Below are 13,968 nucleotides of genomic sequence, written 5' to 3' on the forward strand. Positions count from 1 at the left end.
GTTTTCCTTAATGGTGTCACACTAGAGCAGAGTTATGGTTTGTGTCCTAACTGCATTTCTATACCTTACCATGCTTGTATTTCTTTTAAGTTTAACCTTACCTGTGAATTTCCTGGGTTTCTAACTCTTGGTCTAGAGTAAAAGTAATTATCTTAAAAATACTGTTATGTATGCTCAACTTCAACCACATCATAGCATACAGTTTTATTGGGAATTTCTTTTTGTTCATATGTGAACACTAAACAAGAAACACTGAGAACACTAATGTGATATTGTGATTTGCTGATGATTTGAAGATGCATAGTATCAACCTTAAATCATTTTTTATTTTATCTCAACAGTTATGACTATATTCACTGTTATGCCCTGGCTACTTTATGCCATGCTAGAACAGCACAACTAGAGAATACTGCTCAGTAAAGCCTACTTTATCAGATCATTTGCTTTGCCAGAATACTGTAATGCAGAGTATACATCTCACTTTCCATCTACCTCCTTTCTTTCACGTTCCCTTGTATGCACCCCTAATTTTCCCCTCCCTCCTGCATCTCACATTTCATTGCATCCAGATGCCCCAGTTTTCCTTCCCTTCTGAACTCCAGAAAAGATGGCCCAAAATCACCTGCTCCTCAGTGTTCTTCTCTGCCTTTTGACAGCTTAGGAGGCCACCATCTAGCCTGAGGACCATTTGGCTTCACTCTTACCAGAAGCAATGGGATATGGAGGGCGTTTTGAAAGATGGCAACTATAATGAAAGAGTTTTTTGTAGAATTTTCTAAAACAGAATATTCTTTTAGTGAAAGAGCAAGCTTGTTATGAAGCAGAACAAGAGAGGACATTACCACTACTCCTTTTAAAATATTCTTTAAACGTAGCCAATGATTACAAAATTTCAGTGGGCTTTAATTGTGTGGAATGTTTGAAGGGTTTGCATTGTGTCTTGTTACTGATAAGTAACTGGTACAAATAAGTCTAATGGTGGAGGCAAAATTTCTCAAAGGATCCATTTAATTTTTTTTAATTTTAACCTCTAAACTAATTAATGGATTTACTTGTACTACACTTTCACCAAGTGTAAGCTATGTATAGTGTAAGCAGTTTGATTGCAGACTATTTTTCATGTAAAATTAGTCATTTTTAATTCCCTTTCTAAGGGCAAAATTGAACTCTGTCCTAATTATGGAGCTGCAATATGCTCCTCTGGAATCCAAACAGAATTTTGTTTATAGGCTACTAGACTGTATGTGTGTGAATATCTTTAATTCTTGATGTATAGATAAAAAGTATTGTATAAAAGCTTAACAAATACCTACAGATGGCACGACAAAATACTGGTCATATTGATTTAAAAACCCACTTCTATAAATATTGATATACATATACAAATATGAAAAGATTTGTAAAATAGTCAGAAATACCAAAAAACCACATTTAAAGCCAACAAAAATACATATGTTCCTCTTACAAAAGAAGAGTGCTTTAACTTATTTAAATGCATATGCACAGAGAACTTGTAAAATAATTTTCCATTTAAAATGTTCAGATACGTTCCCCTCTGTGTAAATGGCCAACATATAATACAGACATTTAACAATTTCCTCAATTAGACTGAGGCAGCGTTACTTGGAAGTAAAAGAGAGATGGACATTGTTTGTTTTTTTTATTCTTCTTTTACAGGTATTTGACTGAATCCTATGGTACTGGTCAAGATATTGATGATAGAATAGTAGAAGGTATTGTATTTTATTAAAGCAAACAAAGGTCAAATTGTTCAAATTTAAAATGTTCAACAACAACAACAAAATCTAGAATTGAAATGTCATCAAACCAATTTGGGCATAAAAGATCAATGGCCTGCTCTGATCCATCTAATTTGCAAAGATATTTGATTGGGATTTTCTTCTGTTTTATTTAGTGTAGATATTGAGCACATAATAATAATTCTCTTTGAGACAGTCCTGAAAATGCATAAGCAAGTGCATGACATTAAACTTGTGGGGCCTTATTTAGTTTGATACATGTAGGGGCAGTTAGATCATCATTGACAACAGTGGTTTTAATGCAATAGGGTGTTTTTGTTTTGCTCAAAATTGGGAGGAAACACAGAACCAATTTTCAAGAATAAGTTTTCTCCAGTTAATCTTTCTGCCATGTTAATTTGTACATGTCATAAAGTAACTCATCCTGAATACTACTTCCATGTCATCTTTATTGGATTTATATTTGTCATATTAATAGATTATAAGGCCAGAAGGGAAACCATTGTGATTATCTAGTCTGCGTAATTAGGCCACAAGACTTCCCTGAATTAGAGTGTATCTTTTAGAAAAATATCCGATTTTGATTTAAAAATTTCTAATGAAGAATCTACCACAATCCTTATTAAGTTGTTCCAATGGTTAATAATCCTCACTGTTAAAAATTTATACCTTATTTCTAGTCTAAATTTATCTAGCTTCAACTTCTAGCCATTATATCTTGTTCAGAGAAGTAGAGCAGGCTTTCATTTTTTGTTTGTGTAGATATGGTATAATAAGCGTGATGTTGCTGAATTACAGCTGGGTATATAAACATCCAAATCCACGTTGTGTGCCGTAGGATCTCAGAAAGTGACTGACAGTTGGACATAATGCCTGAAGCTGCATTCCATAATGTTGATTGGTACCTGTAGGTGTTCTTGGAAAAAGCTGTGAAATAATTGTAAACACCTTCTTAACAAGCATGCTCACAACAGCTGAATTGTTAGGAGAACCTGTAGCTGATCTGAAAAACCTCTGGTCACCTTTTTATTCAATAATCAGCATTTCTGTAAATAATACTTAAGCTATTTTTAACAGTTCTTCAATAAGTATTTATTATTAACTTAGCAGCTTTGAAGCCCAGATTTTCAAATCTCATAAACTTGAAAGACTATTTTTTGTTTATAACAACTGTTAAGAAAGCCAAATTAAGAAGTTTAACCATCAGGTTGTAATTTTGAATAACAAAAAACAAAATTCCAAGGAAGGGCTGACACTTTATCATCCTTAATTTATCTTACTATTGTGGATTTCCTATTGATAACATTTTAATGTTAGTAGCATCAGATTTGTAGATAATTTCAAAAGGCTTTAAATCTGGAGAACAGTTCCTAATGAATTTCTTTAGTTTTAATGGAGTTCAATTTTAAGGTGAAGGCATGTATCACAGTTCAGGGCAACTACACCTGTATTTCCTCTCAGTGGCTCAACCAGGGCACCCAGGCTTCCAGCTCCCCAGCCATTGCCTTTTCGAGTGGAGAACCATATGTCAGCCTTTCTGACTGGGGAATTTCCAGTCTCCACTGTTCCCTGCCTTCACTGTGTTATTCCCAGCAGATCCTGGTTGCCTGAGCACACCTGCTTGCTTTCTCTTCAGAGACTGATAAGAGTGATTGTCAACAATTATAAGTTACCACACAGTTCTTTCTATGCAAGCCCATTTTACTCCTCAGATAAAAGTGTTACAGAGAAAACATTAAAAACAATAAAAAAAAAATTCTGCTGGCATGCTAATGAGCTTACCAGGGTTAATCGCAACCCTAACATGGATTCTGGCAGGAGTATTTCAAATTCCCACCCAAGGGGATTCCTTGTAGTTATAAATTTGTCACAGTTTCAGCTTAGAACAAGCACATAATCTTCAGAGGCTTCAGTAGGACCAGTCCTTCCAAACCTGCCCTAAGGATTGGACCCTCCTTAGGATCAAGAAGAAGGCCCTGAGCCAGTTTAAAACCAGGCTACTTATCCAAAAATCCTCTTTTTATTGGTCTCTGGAGAATCCAGTTTGAACTTTATGCATGCCTCTCAGAGAGGGTAGCTTCTGCTGATAATGGAGGAAGTATGTTGTTAACCTCCTCCTGCTAGAGAAAGTACATACAAAGCCACAATAATAAATACACATTTATATTTTAAAACAATATACCCAAAGGTATCAACCTAATTCAATAAACCTTAATTCAGTAAACTTTATCTCAACTCCATAAGGTTTCCTCAGGATATTACAGGATATTGTCAGTCTGTCACTGTAGGTTGTCAGCAGTTCCTAAAATATAGTTTTCTATGATTTCTGATAGACAAAATGTGGAAACAGTTTTGCTAAGCCTGCTACTGCTGTTTTTGCTAGCTAGCAAAATTGTTTTTCAGAAGCACTGTGCTGCACAGCTGGATAAATTTTAAACTCTGCTTAAATGGTGCGTGTTCAATATGTATGCACTGAATTATTATGATGCATTCTGGATGGAGCTATTATTGAGGACTGGGAGCTACAGCTACTGCAGAATGTGGCCACATGCTTGGTGGACTTCAGTGATAGGAGGCACCTTCCAAGTCTTCTCCAAAGTCAGCACTGTCTTTCATTGTGTATCTGTGGGCATTCCAAGTGTCAGTATGCACCATTCTAACAACAGTTTTAAGTCCTTAAAATTAAATGTTGTTGGGATAGTTGCTGGGTTTTCTTAGAGGACAGCTCTTGATTCCCTCCTTATTAATGTAACTGTGCATAGTGTTCACCTCATCTGTACTTATTCATGCTTTTGCCTGAGGAATAGATGGCAAAATTAGTTGTATTTTGGGGCAATCCACTTGGAGCTCAAATTGTCCATCATATTTTATATTTTGTTTATGATTATTTACCCAGTTTTCTTTAGGAAAATACTAGCTGAATCGCTTTCAAATATTTTATCATTCAGATTCAGGAATTGCACCTGGTGTAGAATATTTAAAGTTTGTATTACAAATTGCTTCCGCAATAGATTCAGTAGAATTTAAAAAATGCTGTTTTTCATATTAATTTTATTTCTAAGGGGTAAGACTTATTCAACTTTCAAATGTCATCCTCAGTAGTTACTTTGAGTAATTAGTTATCGTAACTGGAAAGTGATGTGAAGTCTTGTTTTTGTTTTTTGTTTTTTTGCTAGTCTTCTTTGAACCAAATTTTGAAATCTTTTATTTTTAAACAGCCAATCCACTCTTAGAAGCCTTTGGAAATGCAAAGACTGTTCGCAACAACAATAGCAGTCGTTTTGGAAAATTTGTAGAAATCCACTTCAATGAAAAGGTCTGAGTACTTTGTTTGTGGTTAGTATTCAGTGGTGGGTTTTGTTTGGTGTCATAGATTTTTGGTGGGTGGCACCCTCCTATCACGTGAATATATAATCTCTGTTCATCCTGAGTCATAGCTGATGCATATACAGCAGCGTTTTTCCATGACCGATCCGTGGATCGGCACTGGTCCTTAAGATCTCCCTGACACAATTTTGGAAGGCAGCAAGCTGGTCCCTGGTATCAAAAAGGTTGAGAAACTCTGATATAGAGGATTGAGGATCCTCTCTGTCACCCCATTCTTCTTAGGAGCGCTATATTTTTTTTCCCAATTCAAATATTAATCTCTTTTACATTTTCAAGTGGCAGCAAATATGGCATTCAACCGTTGCCTGGGAACAGATATACCAGACCAGAAGTAGGATGAGTTGAAGTAATGGTTACCTTGCTTACCAGACTCAAGGGAAAAGTTGTATTCTGTAATCCCTGAAAAAGAGAACTGAAGCCACTCCTTACCATGTCATTACTGGCAAACTGTGGGGCCAAACTGATGGAATATTATTTTAATTTACAAAAATGATCCTTTCCTCCATTTAAAAATGTACTGTTAACAGATTTTAACCAGGTTTTGGCAGACACTTCTTCTGATATGTGTGCAAAAGTAAATATTGCACATTATGTATAGGTGTGTGTATGCATTACATGCGTACATTTGGGGATTTGCACACCTAAATGGGGATAAACATTTTTATGTGTCTGTATGAAAATTTGGACCCTAATGTCTATATCAGGTATTTTGGAGCTGCCTGAAATCATACTGTTGGACTGAGTTTTTGTGCCAAAAATGCCTGTAACTATACAGTTTAACAAAAGTTATATTTTAATTTGTGTTTTAAAAATAGCTTTAAATATATAATAGTATCTAAGGAAATGTTTTCATCTATTGCCTGATAGTGGCCATCCTTTGGTGCTTACAGAGAACATGCCATGTTGCAACACTCCTGATCAGACCAAGCAAATATATTTTTAAATGTCTGTATTTCTTTGATTAAAAACATAATTGTTTTTCTTCCTCCTAGAATTTGGTGGTTGGTGGATTTGTATCACATTATCTTCTGGAGAAATCCAGGATCTGTGTGCAAGGCAAAGAGGAGAGGAATTACCACATATTTTACAGGCTTTGTGCAGGTGCTCCTGAAGATATTAGGCAAAAGCTGTATTTAAGTTCTCCAGATAACTTTAGGGTGAGTTTGCTGCTGCTGTTGGTTTTTTTGTTGTCGTTGTTTTTTTTAAATCTTTTTATCTTGTTATTAACATACATGAACTCTTCAAACAAATGTCAACAAACGTTATTCAGAACCTCTATTTGTTACCTTTAAAAGACCAATTTGTAGTGTTAATCTCTTACTATTGTGTATTTATTTATTCATTTATTATAACCATTCATTATACAATCTACTTGATACTAATGTAAGGCTGTCTACCATTTTTCTGTTTAAAGGATTTCCCATACTTTATTACTCCATGCCATAATCTTGGGGAATTTTTATACTTATTTTCCTCCAAAATGCTGTTATCTCAGAGAATTGCATTATATATGCAGACAGGTCCAGGAAATAGCATCCTTTCTCTCCCCCTGTACTCCCATCTCTTTGGTTTTGTCTCCCTTTCTGTGTATTCTCATCCCCACCTAGTTCCTACCAGCTCCACCCATTCATCTTCCCTTCTCCAGCCTGATCTCCTTCCACTAACATAAATCTAGGTCCCACATCCATGGCATCTTCCTAAATTCTGTTGACATTTACCCCAACCCTGCCCCTCCTTTCACCCCCACAGTTTCCACCTCCCATATCCATTCCTGCCACCATCTTTGTCCCTCTCATGCCACCTAACCTCCTGCCAATAATCCCCTTCTTTCTCCCATCCTTCCTCCCCTTCTCTTTCTGTCTCTGGATTGCCCACTCCATTTCTAAAAATGTTTCCGCTATCCATCACCTCTTTATATCTCACTCCTTCCAGTTCCTGACTCTCACAGAGATGAGGATCCATTCATGTGACGCTCCTCTACAGCTGATGCGTCTGCCAGAGATGTCTTCTCCAATACTTCTGCTCTGGACCAGACTGTGTTGGGGTATTGGGCTTCTCCCCGCCTCTTGGTGCTTCCAACCATCTGCATCTGACTCTTCTTCCACTCCATGGTGCTGTCATCTACTGTCAGCATTCCTCTCTGATTTCGACTCCTGGCTCTCTCTTTTTTTTTCTCTCTCCTTATCTCCCACACTCGTCGTCTGTGACCACAGTTTCCATGTTGATGACCCATCCAACTCTTCAACTGCACACTTCCTCACCCTTACTTCTTCAGTTGATCCGCAGCCCTGGTTCAACTCTCCCACTCAGCCAAAGGGCTGTTCACTTGACTTAATCTTCACTAAGCACTGCTTTCTTTCTGATCTCTCTGTTGCTGAGTTCCCCTCTCTGATCATCCTCATGATCTCCCCCCAACCCATAACCTGTCAGTTGGCCTTTCCATGATCTCCAGTAAATCAGTGTTGATGACTTCTCTTCTGCTATCAGCCCTGTCCTCTTTTCTCTTTCTTCCCTCACTATGGTTGTTGATTCTTTGTACGCTTCACTCCCCCCCCTTCCCCCGGACTCTTTAAGCCATCTCTCCCTCATCGTAAGGTCTGCCCTGCTCTCTCCCAACATCTGCTTTCTCTGCTCCTCCTTGCATGTGGCAGTGTCTCTGGCAGGAATCCTCTAATCAGGCTGATTTCCTCTACTACAAATATGAGTTTTCTTCCTTCAATTCTGCCAACTTCTTAGGTAAATATCTCTACTACTCCAACTTGAGTCCCACTCCTGCAGTCCCAGATGCCTTTTCATTGTCTTTGCTCCAACCCTCCCTTCTTGTTGCCTCCATCCTCCTGTCTGCACAGGACCTTGCCCATTTCTTCCCTGAGTCAATTGGCAAAATATAACACACAAAATCCTATCCCCTTGGCTTGTCTTCATTTCCCCTCTTACAACACTTTTATTAGCCTCCTTGTGACAGAGGCTTCTTTACTGCCCTCCTCCTCTAACCTCTCCACTTGACTCAGTGACCCCATCCCATCCCCGATCTCTCTCTGACCCACTCTCATCCATTCCCTTACTCTTCTCCTTAACCTTTCTCTTTCCTCCAGCTGTTCTCCTCAGAATACAAACATGCTCTAGTCTTCCCCAGCTTAAAAAAATCCCCCAAAGCCACCATCTTGACCCTATTTGCCTCTCGGACTACTGCCTCGTCACCCTTATTGAATGTGCTGTCTGCAATTGTCAAAAAGGAGTTTCTTTCCTCTGATCCCATTCTAGACCATCTCCAATCTGGCTTTTTCCCCTTGCACTCCATTGAAACTGCTCTTACCAAAAGCTCAAGCTCAGAACCAGCATTCCATCCTTATCCTCGATCTGTCAGCTGCCTTCAACACCACTGACCATCTTCTTCTTTTGGAAATTTTGTGCTCCCTTGGTTTCTGTGACTCTGTCCTCTCCTGGTTCACCTCCTACCTCTTGAAATGCTCCTTCAGCATGTCCCTTGGAGGATCCTCCTCATCCCCTCTCCAACTTTCAATGGGGCTTTCACAGGACTCTGTCCTTGGTCCCTTTCTCTTCTCCTCCTACATCTTATCTCTGGATAATCTCATCTGTAAACATAAATTTGGATATCACCTTTGTGTTGAGGTCTAACGGATCTACCTCTGTACCTCAGGCCTCTTCTTCTATCCAAACTAAAATATTGGCCTGTTTGTCTGACATTTCCTCATGGATGTGTAGCTCTCAATTTAAGTTAAACATAACTAAAATATATTTGTTCCATACAACCTCCTTTCTCACTTGTTAAGAAAAACACCTCATCCTGCTTGTTTGTCAGGCCCATATCTTGGGCATCATCTTCAGCTTGGACCTTTCTCTCTTCTCGCATCCAGGCTAAGTTTAAATCTTGCCAATGCTTTCTGCATAACATCTCTTAAGATGTGGCCTTTCTTATGCACCCACACAGCTAAAACGCTCTTCCAATCTTTCATTGTCTTGTCTTGTCTTCTCTCCTGGGACATCATTGCCTTTTATTTTGACACATGCAATCTGCTGAGATCCATTCAGAATGCTGTTGCAAAGATCATTGTCCTAGCCCATCAGTTTGACCATGTTCCCCCTTCAACTGGTTCCCCCTTCTCTATTGCATCAAACATAAGCTGCTTTTTTTCCATTTTCAGGGCCTTTTGCAGATTATCCCTACCTACCTATTGCCTCCCATATGGCTATTCTCATCTCCAGTCAGCCCATGATGCTGGCATCCCATACTCATTTGTTTCATTTTCAAATTTCATGCTCTGCTATGCTGCCCTTCATGCTTGGGAGGAAGTCCCCCTAAATGTCTGCAAAGCTGCCTTATTATTCTCCGTCAGAGTCTCCTTAAAACTCAGCTATGATGTCTCATGCTGACAATATTGTCTCCTTGTTTCCTTGTATTCCCTTATTGTCCTGCCTGTATTTATCTGCTTTCTCTTGTCTTATACTTAGAAGGTAAGATCTCTGGTGCAGGAGCTGTCTTTTTTTGTTCTGTGTTTGTACAGCGCCATCACTAGGGCTTCTGAGTGCTATGGTAATACAGATAATAATACAGGCCTTATTCCCCCATATCTAAAGTTGACTCCTTTCTATATAATTTTCTTAGCTTAAATGGAGTGAGATACTGTTCATGAAGTATTTTATTATAATTTTCCATAGTGGTTACACAGGTAGATAATGTTTTGGATCTCTTCCAGACATTTCTCTTCCATCACTGTCTGCTAGATCTATCAATAACTTATGCCATGTGGAGATTGGGGCCTGCTGAGTTGGACTTGCCAGTAGTGGGTGTAGTTTTCTCCCCTGCAAATGTTGGTTTATTCTAATCCAGCACATAAATTTTTGGAATATGGGAGGAAAATAAATTCATGTAGCTGATGGAGGTTAGGAGAAATATTTTCTTTTAATACTTTGTGTAGTCTATACAAATTCATATGTATCTTGTAGCTGTTTAGTTGTAGATTATTCAAGCCCTATGTTTAATGCTTCAGATTTAGTAGTATTTTTGGTAGCCTGATTTATCACTGAACTCATGAATTTGTTTCAGAAAGTAATAGATTATGCAGGACTGGTAAGCATTAATAGCACATCATCCACATACAGTACAGTTTTATGTTCTGTTTTATTAACTGTAACTCCTTGCTATGCTGCTTTTCTGATGAGTTTATTGAAGAATTGTTAGCAACAAAGGGAGTAGAGGACAACCTTGTCTGATTCTTCTTTGTGGATGAAATTCTTTAGAGTTGAACATTTTAATTTTTATCCTGGCAGAGGAAGTGGTGTCCCATAATATATTTATCCAGGTCTTCATATTGTCTCAAAACCCCATCTCTAATATCAGTGTTTTTATGACCTTTACTTTATCAAATACTTCCTTGGGCTCCAGGAATAGCAGTAGACTTTTAATGCTTTTTATTCTGCATTTTACAAATTCTTTCTATGATTCTTCTAATCTTGTTACTCAATTTATCTATTGTGTATGAAGCCCATTCAGTGTGTGGTAACTGAGGAAAGACAGCTTCTGTTCTTTAGGATGAGATTTTTTCCCTCCAGAAGTACTTGTGACTAAAATTTTTTTTGTTTTTTGTTTTTGGGTGTGTTTTATTTAACAAATCCATTTGTTTTCACAGCATGTGGAAACAATTTTCCATAGTTATCTTCTTTATTGTGTTCCCCCCCCTACCTGTTCATGTTTGCTTCAGGAGCTGAACCTCAAACCTTTGTAAAGTTATGAAAGTGGAGGCCTGATTTATGTTCTGCTTAAAATTGAGCTTTCTGAGTCCAGTGCTGGTAACAACTGCTACCACTGCCTATGCAGAAGTGCAGTTACTTTACTGTTTTATGATGATGTATTTATTTAAGGAATCTAGAATCACACTGGCTATTTTTTTTTTTTTGCAATTGTACCAGGTTATAAACTGATTTGATTTGGTGTTTGCTACTAAAGTTATGTTATTTAAACATTATTGCCTCCCAGGTGTTTCAGTTCCATTGAGTATGTGTTAAGATTATTTTCACCCTTCTGCATAATTGCATAATAGTTTGTTTTATTTAGATGTTCATTTGAGTGCTTTCAAATAATTATTTGCATGATGAGAGAGATTAACTTTGTGCAAACAGCAAATGTAACATTTTAACTCTTCCTCCCTTTTTCGTTGAGATTAAGGTACATCATCTTTTCTTCAGTTATCACAGAAATTTAAGATATTTTTAGAAAAGCTGAAGTAAAAAAATCTCTTCCCATAAAATTCATTTTAATATTAAGGCTATTTTTATATAAGTAGTCTCTCAGATTTCAGGATTACAAATTGAGGTCCCAAACTAGTGTCAGTCCTTTTAGGAGTCTCATTGATTATGCAATCTTTTTATTTATAATTGAGGATGATAGTGGATAATAAATACCCTGAAGGTTGAAGAAAATGACACATTGGTGTTTAATCTAGTTAAAATCTAAAACCCCAATCGTCGTCTTTTATTATATTTGAAAATACCTTTTTGCCCTAAACCTAATCTGTATAATGACTGGAGTTTTTTGTTTTATAATAAAATCCTCTATGTTTGGATTAAGCTTCTCCTTTATAGGAAACCTATTAAATTCCACAGTCATTCACTTTGTAAACCTGTAAGATTTCCACTGGAAACCTCAAGTCCTATTCATGTAAACATATACATTTTTTTTCTCAGTTACAAAACTATTTCTGAGGTCAACTCCGTAAGTGTTTCAATGCATAGAGAAACATTTCTATTTTTAAAATGTATTGTAGAGGTGGGCTCTGTGCGCCATCCCCACAGCTTCGATTGGCTGCGGTTCCCAGCCAATGGGCTCTGTGGAGCCGGTGCTCGAGGTGGAGGCAGCGGGTGGAGCCCCCTGGCCTCACCTCCGCATAGGAGCTTGAGGGACATGTCGGGGGATCTGCACGGAGCCAGGTAGGGAGCCTGCCAGCCCCGCCAACCCCCTTCACCCTCAGCAGCAATTCCCAGGATTCCCAGCCGCTCTCCACCACCCACCCCCTCCCCAGCAGGTGCGGCATCCCTGGGCTGGCCCCCTCCCCAGAGCACCCAAGATTTAGTCAGGGGAATATAGTACAAGTCACAGGCCATGCATTTTTGTTTACTGCCCGTGCCCTATCCATGACTTTTACTAAAAATACCCACAACTAAAACATAGCCTTACCCATGAAACAGCATGCAGTGTAGTTGTAGTTGTAGCCATTTCGGTCCCAGGATATTAGAGAGACCAGGTGGGTGAGGTAATATCTTTTATTGGACCAACTTCTGTTGGTAAGAGAGACTATCTTTTGTGTAAAAAGAAAAGGAGTACTTGTGACACCTTAGAGACTAACAAATTTATTAGAGCTCGAGCTGTAGCTCACGAAAGCTTATGCTCTAATAAATTTGTTAGTCTCTAAGGTGCCACAAGTACTCCTTTTCTTTTTGCGAATATAGACTAACACGGCTGCTACTCTGAAACTTATCTTTTGTGTGTGGCTTGAAAGCTTGTCTCTCTCACCAGTGTGAAACTTGGCAGCTTTGTAAACACTGAGGATAATACTTCCCAATCTCCATAATGATGCTCTGAGGATTAATTATGGTAAAGTTTGTGCGTCACTTTGAAAATGTAAAATGCTAGTATGTACTGTGGTTTTTATAATTTAATGCCCCTGCAGCTTCTGACTACAAATGGGAAGGCAAATGCAGTTCCCAAAAACCAAGCTTGACTGCAGTTATGTATGGGTGGAGTTTACCCAAAATGTGTAGGAATACACATTTTATCCAGTTATAAACCATTTTCCCGTTATCTGGAGCTTCATTTCCCTTATCTTTCAAAGCAGTTCATTATGAAGGTACCAGTTGCATCTTCATATGTTTTGCTTTTTAAAATGGGGCATAAACTCTTGTTTTCCTCCAACAGCAGGTGTCCTTTTGGTGTGAAATTTCACACAGTGTCTGATGTACGTCATCAGTATTAGCTTTTGTTTTGCTGAGGTATCACTTAATTTCTTTGGTGTGGAGATACATTTTAAGGGGTTCCAGACATGTATTATAAAATTTTGAAGAGATGTGTGTGTTACCCAAACTGAATTTACTTGAGAACAGACTAGACTTGACTTAATGTATTTTACAAGAGTACTTAATATTTGAGAACATACCTTGGTGCTGAAAAATTGAAATGCTGAAACAGACAGCTGGCTTTCTACAAAGTAGCACCTTTTCTTTTGTTACTTACTTGCAAGGTTTTATAGAGGTTGATTTAATTCAATACTAAATGCTGCAGGTAAGTCTATGAATTGTATGTCTCTTTCAAGTCACAAAGATGTTCCTTTTAATGTGTCTGATTTAATAGTTCATTTATGAGTTCTCACTGTGTCTTCCCAATTTGCTTACAAGAAGTATTTTTGTTAGAATAAAATTACTTTCAAATAAGAATTTTTTCCCCATCTTCCAATTCTGTGATACCATTGTTATAAATAAGATATTGCTTTCAAGGAAGTAATCCTGAATTCCTGATAGTATGTGATTGGTGTCATATGTTGAAGTTAGAAGATGTAATGCATTTCTGGGTTAGTTATGATATACTGTAATTGGACTGAAGCACTAGATCATTAGCTAATTATCTCCTTGCTGTTTTGTTTTATTTTATTTATATATGACATGCATTTTTCCCTTCTGTTGTAGTATTTAAATCGTGGCTGCACTAGGTATTTTGCTACCAAAGACACAGACAAGCACATTTTGCAAAACCGCAAAAGTCCTGAGGTATGGTATATTTTCCACATTTTCAGTTACTTCAAATTACTGT

At 37.8% G+C, this 13,968-nt stretch overlaps 1 protein-coding gene across 8 annotated transcripts in view; it reads left to right on the forward strand.

Moving 5' to 3' along the window:
* The window catches only part of MYO6 (myosin VI), a 145,696-nt gene that overhangs the window by 48,721 nt on the left and 83,007 nt on the right, over positions 1-13,968 (forward strand). For all 8 annotated transcript variants that reach the window (XM_043510540.1, XM_043510542.1, XM_043510543.1 and 5 more), the window contains exons 7-10: positions 1,678-1,733; positions 4,979-5,076; positions 6,140-6,304; positions 13,845-13,925. In XM_043510540.1, the coding sequence (XP_043366475.1) occupies positions 1,678-1,733; positions 4,979-5,076; positions 6,140-6,304; positions 13,845-13,925 (400 nt within the window). The remainder of the gene's footprint in view (positions 1-1,677; positions 1,734-4,978; positions 5,077-6,139; positions 6,305-13,844; positions 13,926-13,968) is intronic.

This window comes from Dermochelys coriacea, chromosome 3 (assembly GCF_009764565.3).
Source record: "Dermochelys coriacea isolate rDerCor1 chromosome 3, rDerCor1.pri.v4, whole genome shotgun sequence".
Taxonomy (NCBI): domain Eukaryota; kingdom Metazoa; phylum Chordata; order Testudines; family Dermochelyidae; genus Dermochelys; species Dermochelys coriacea.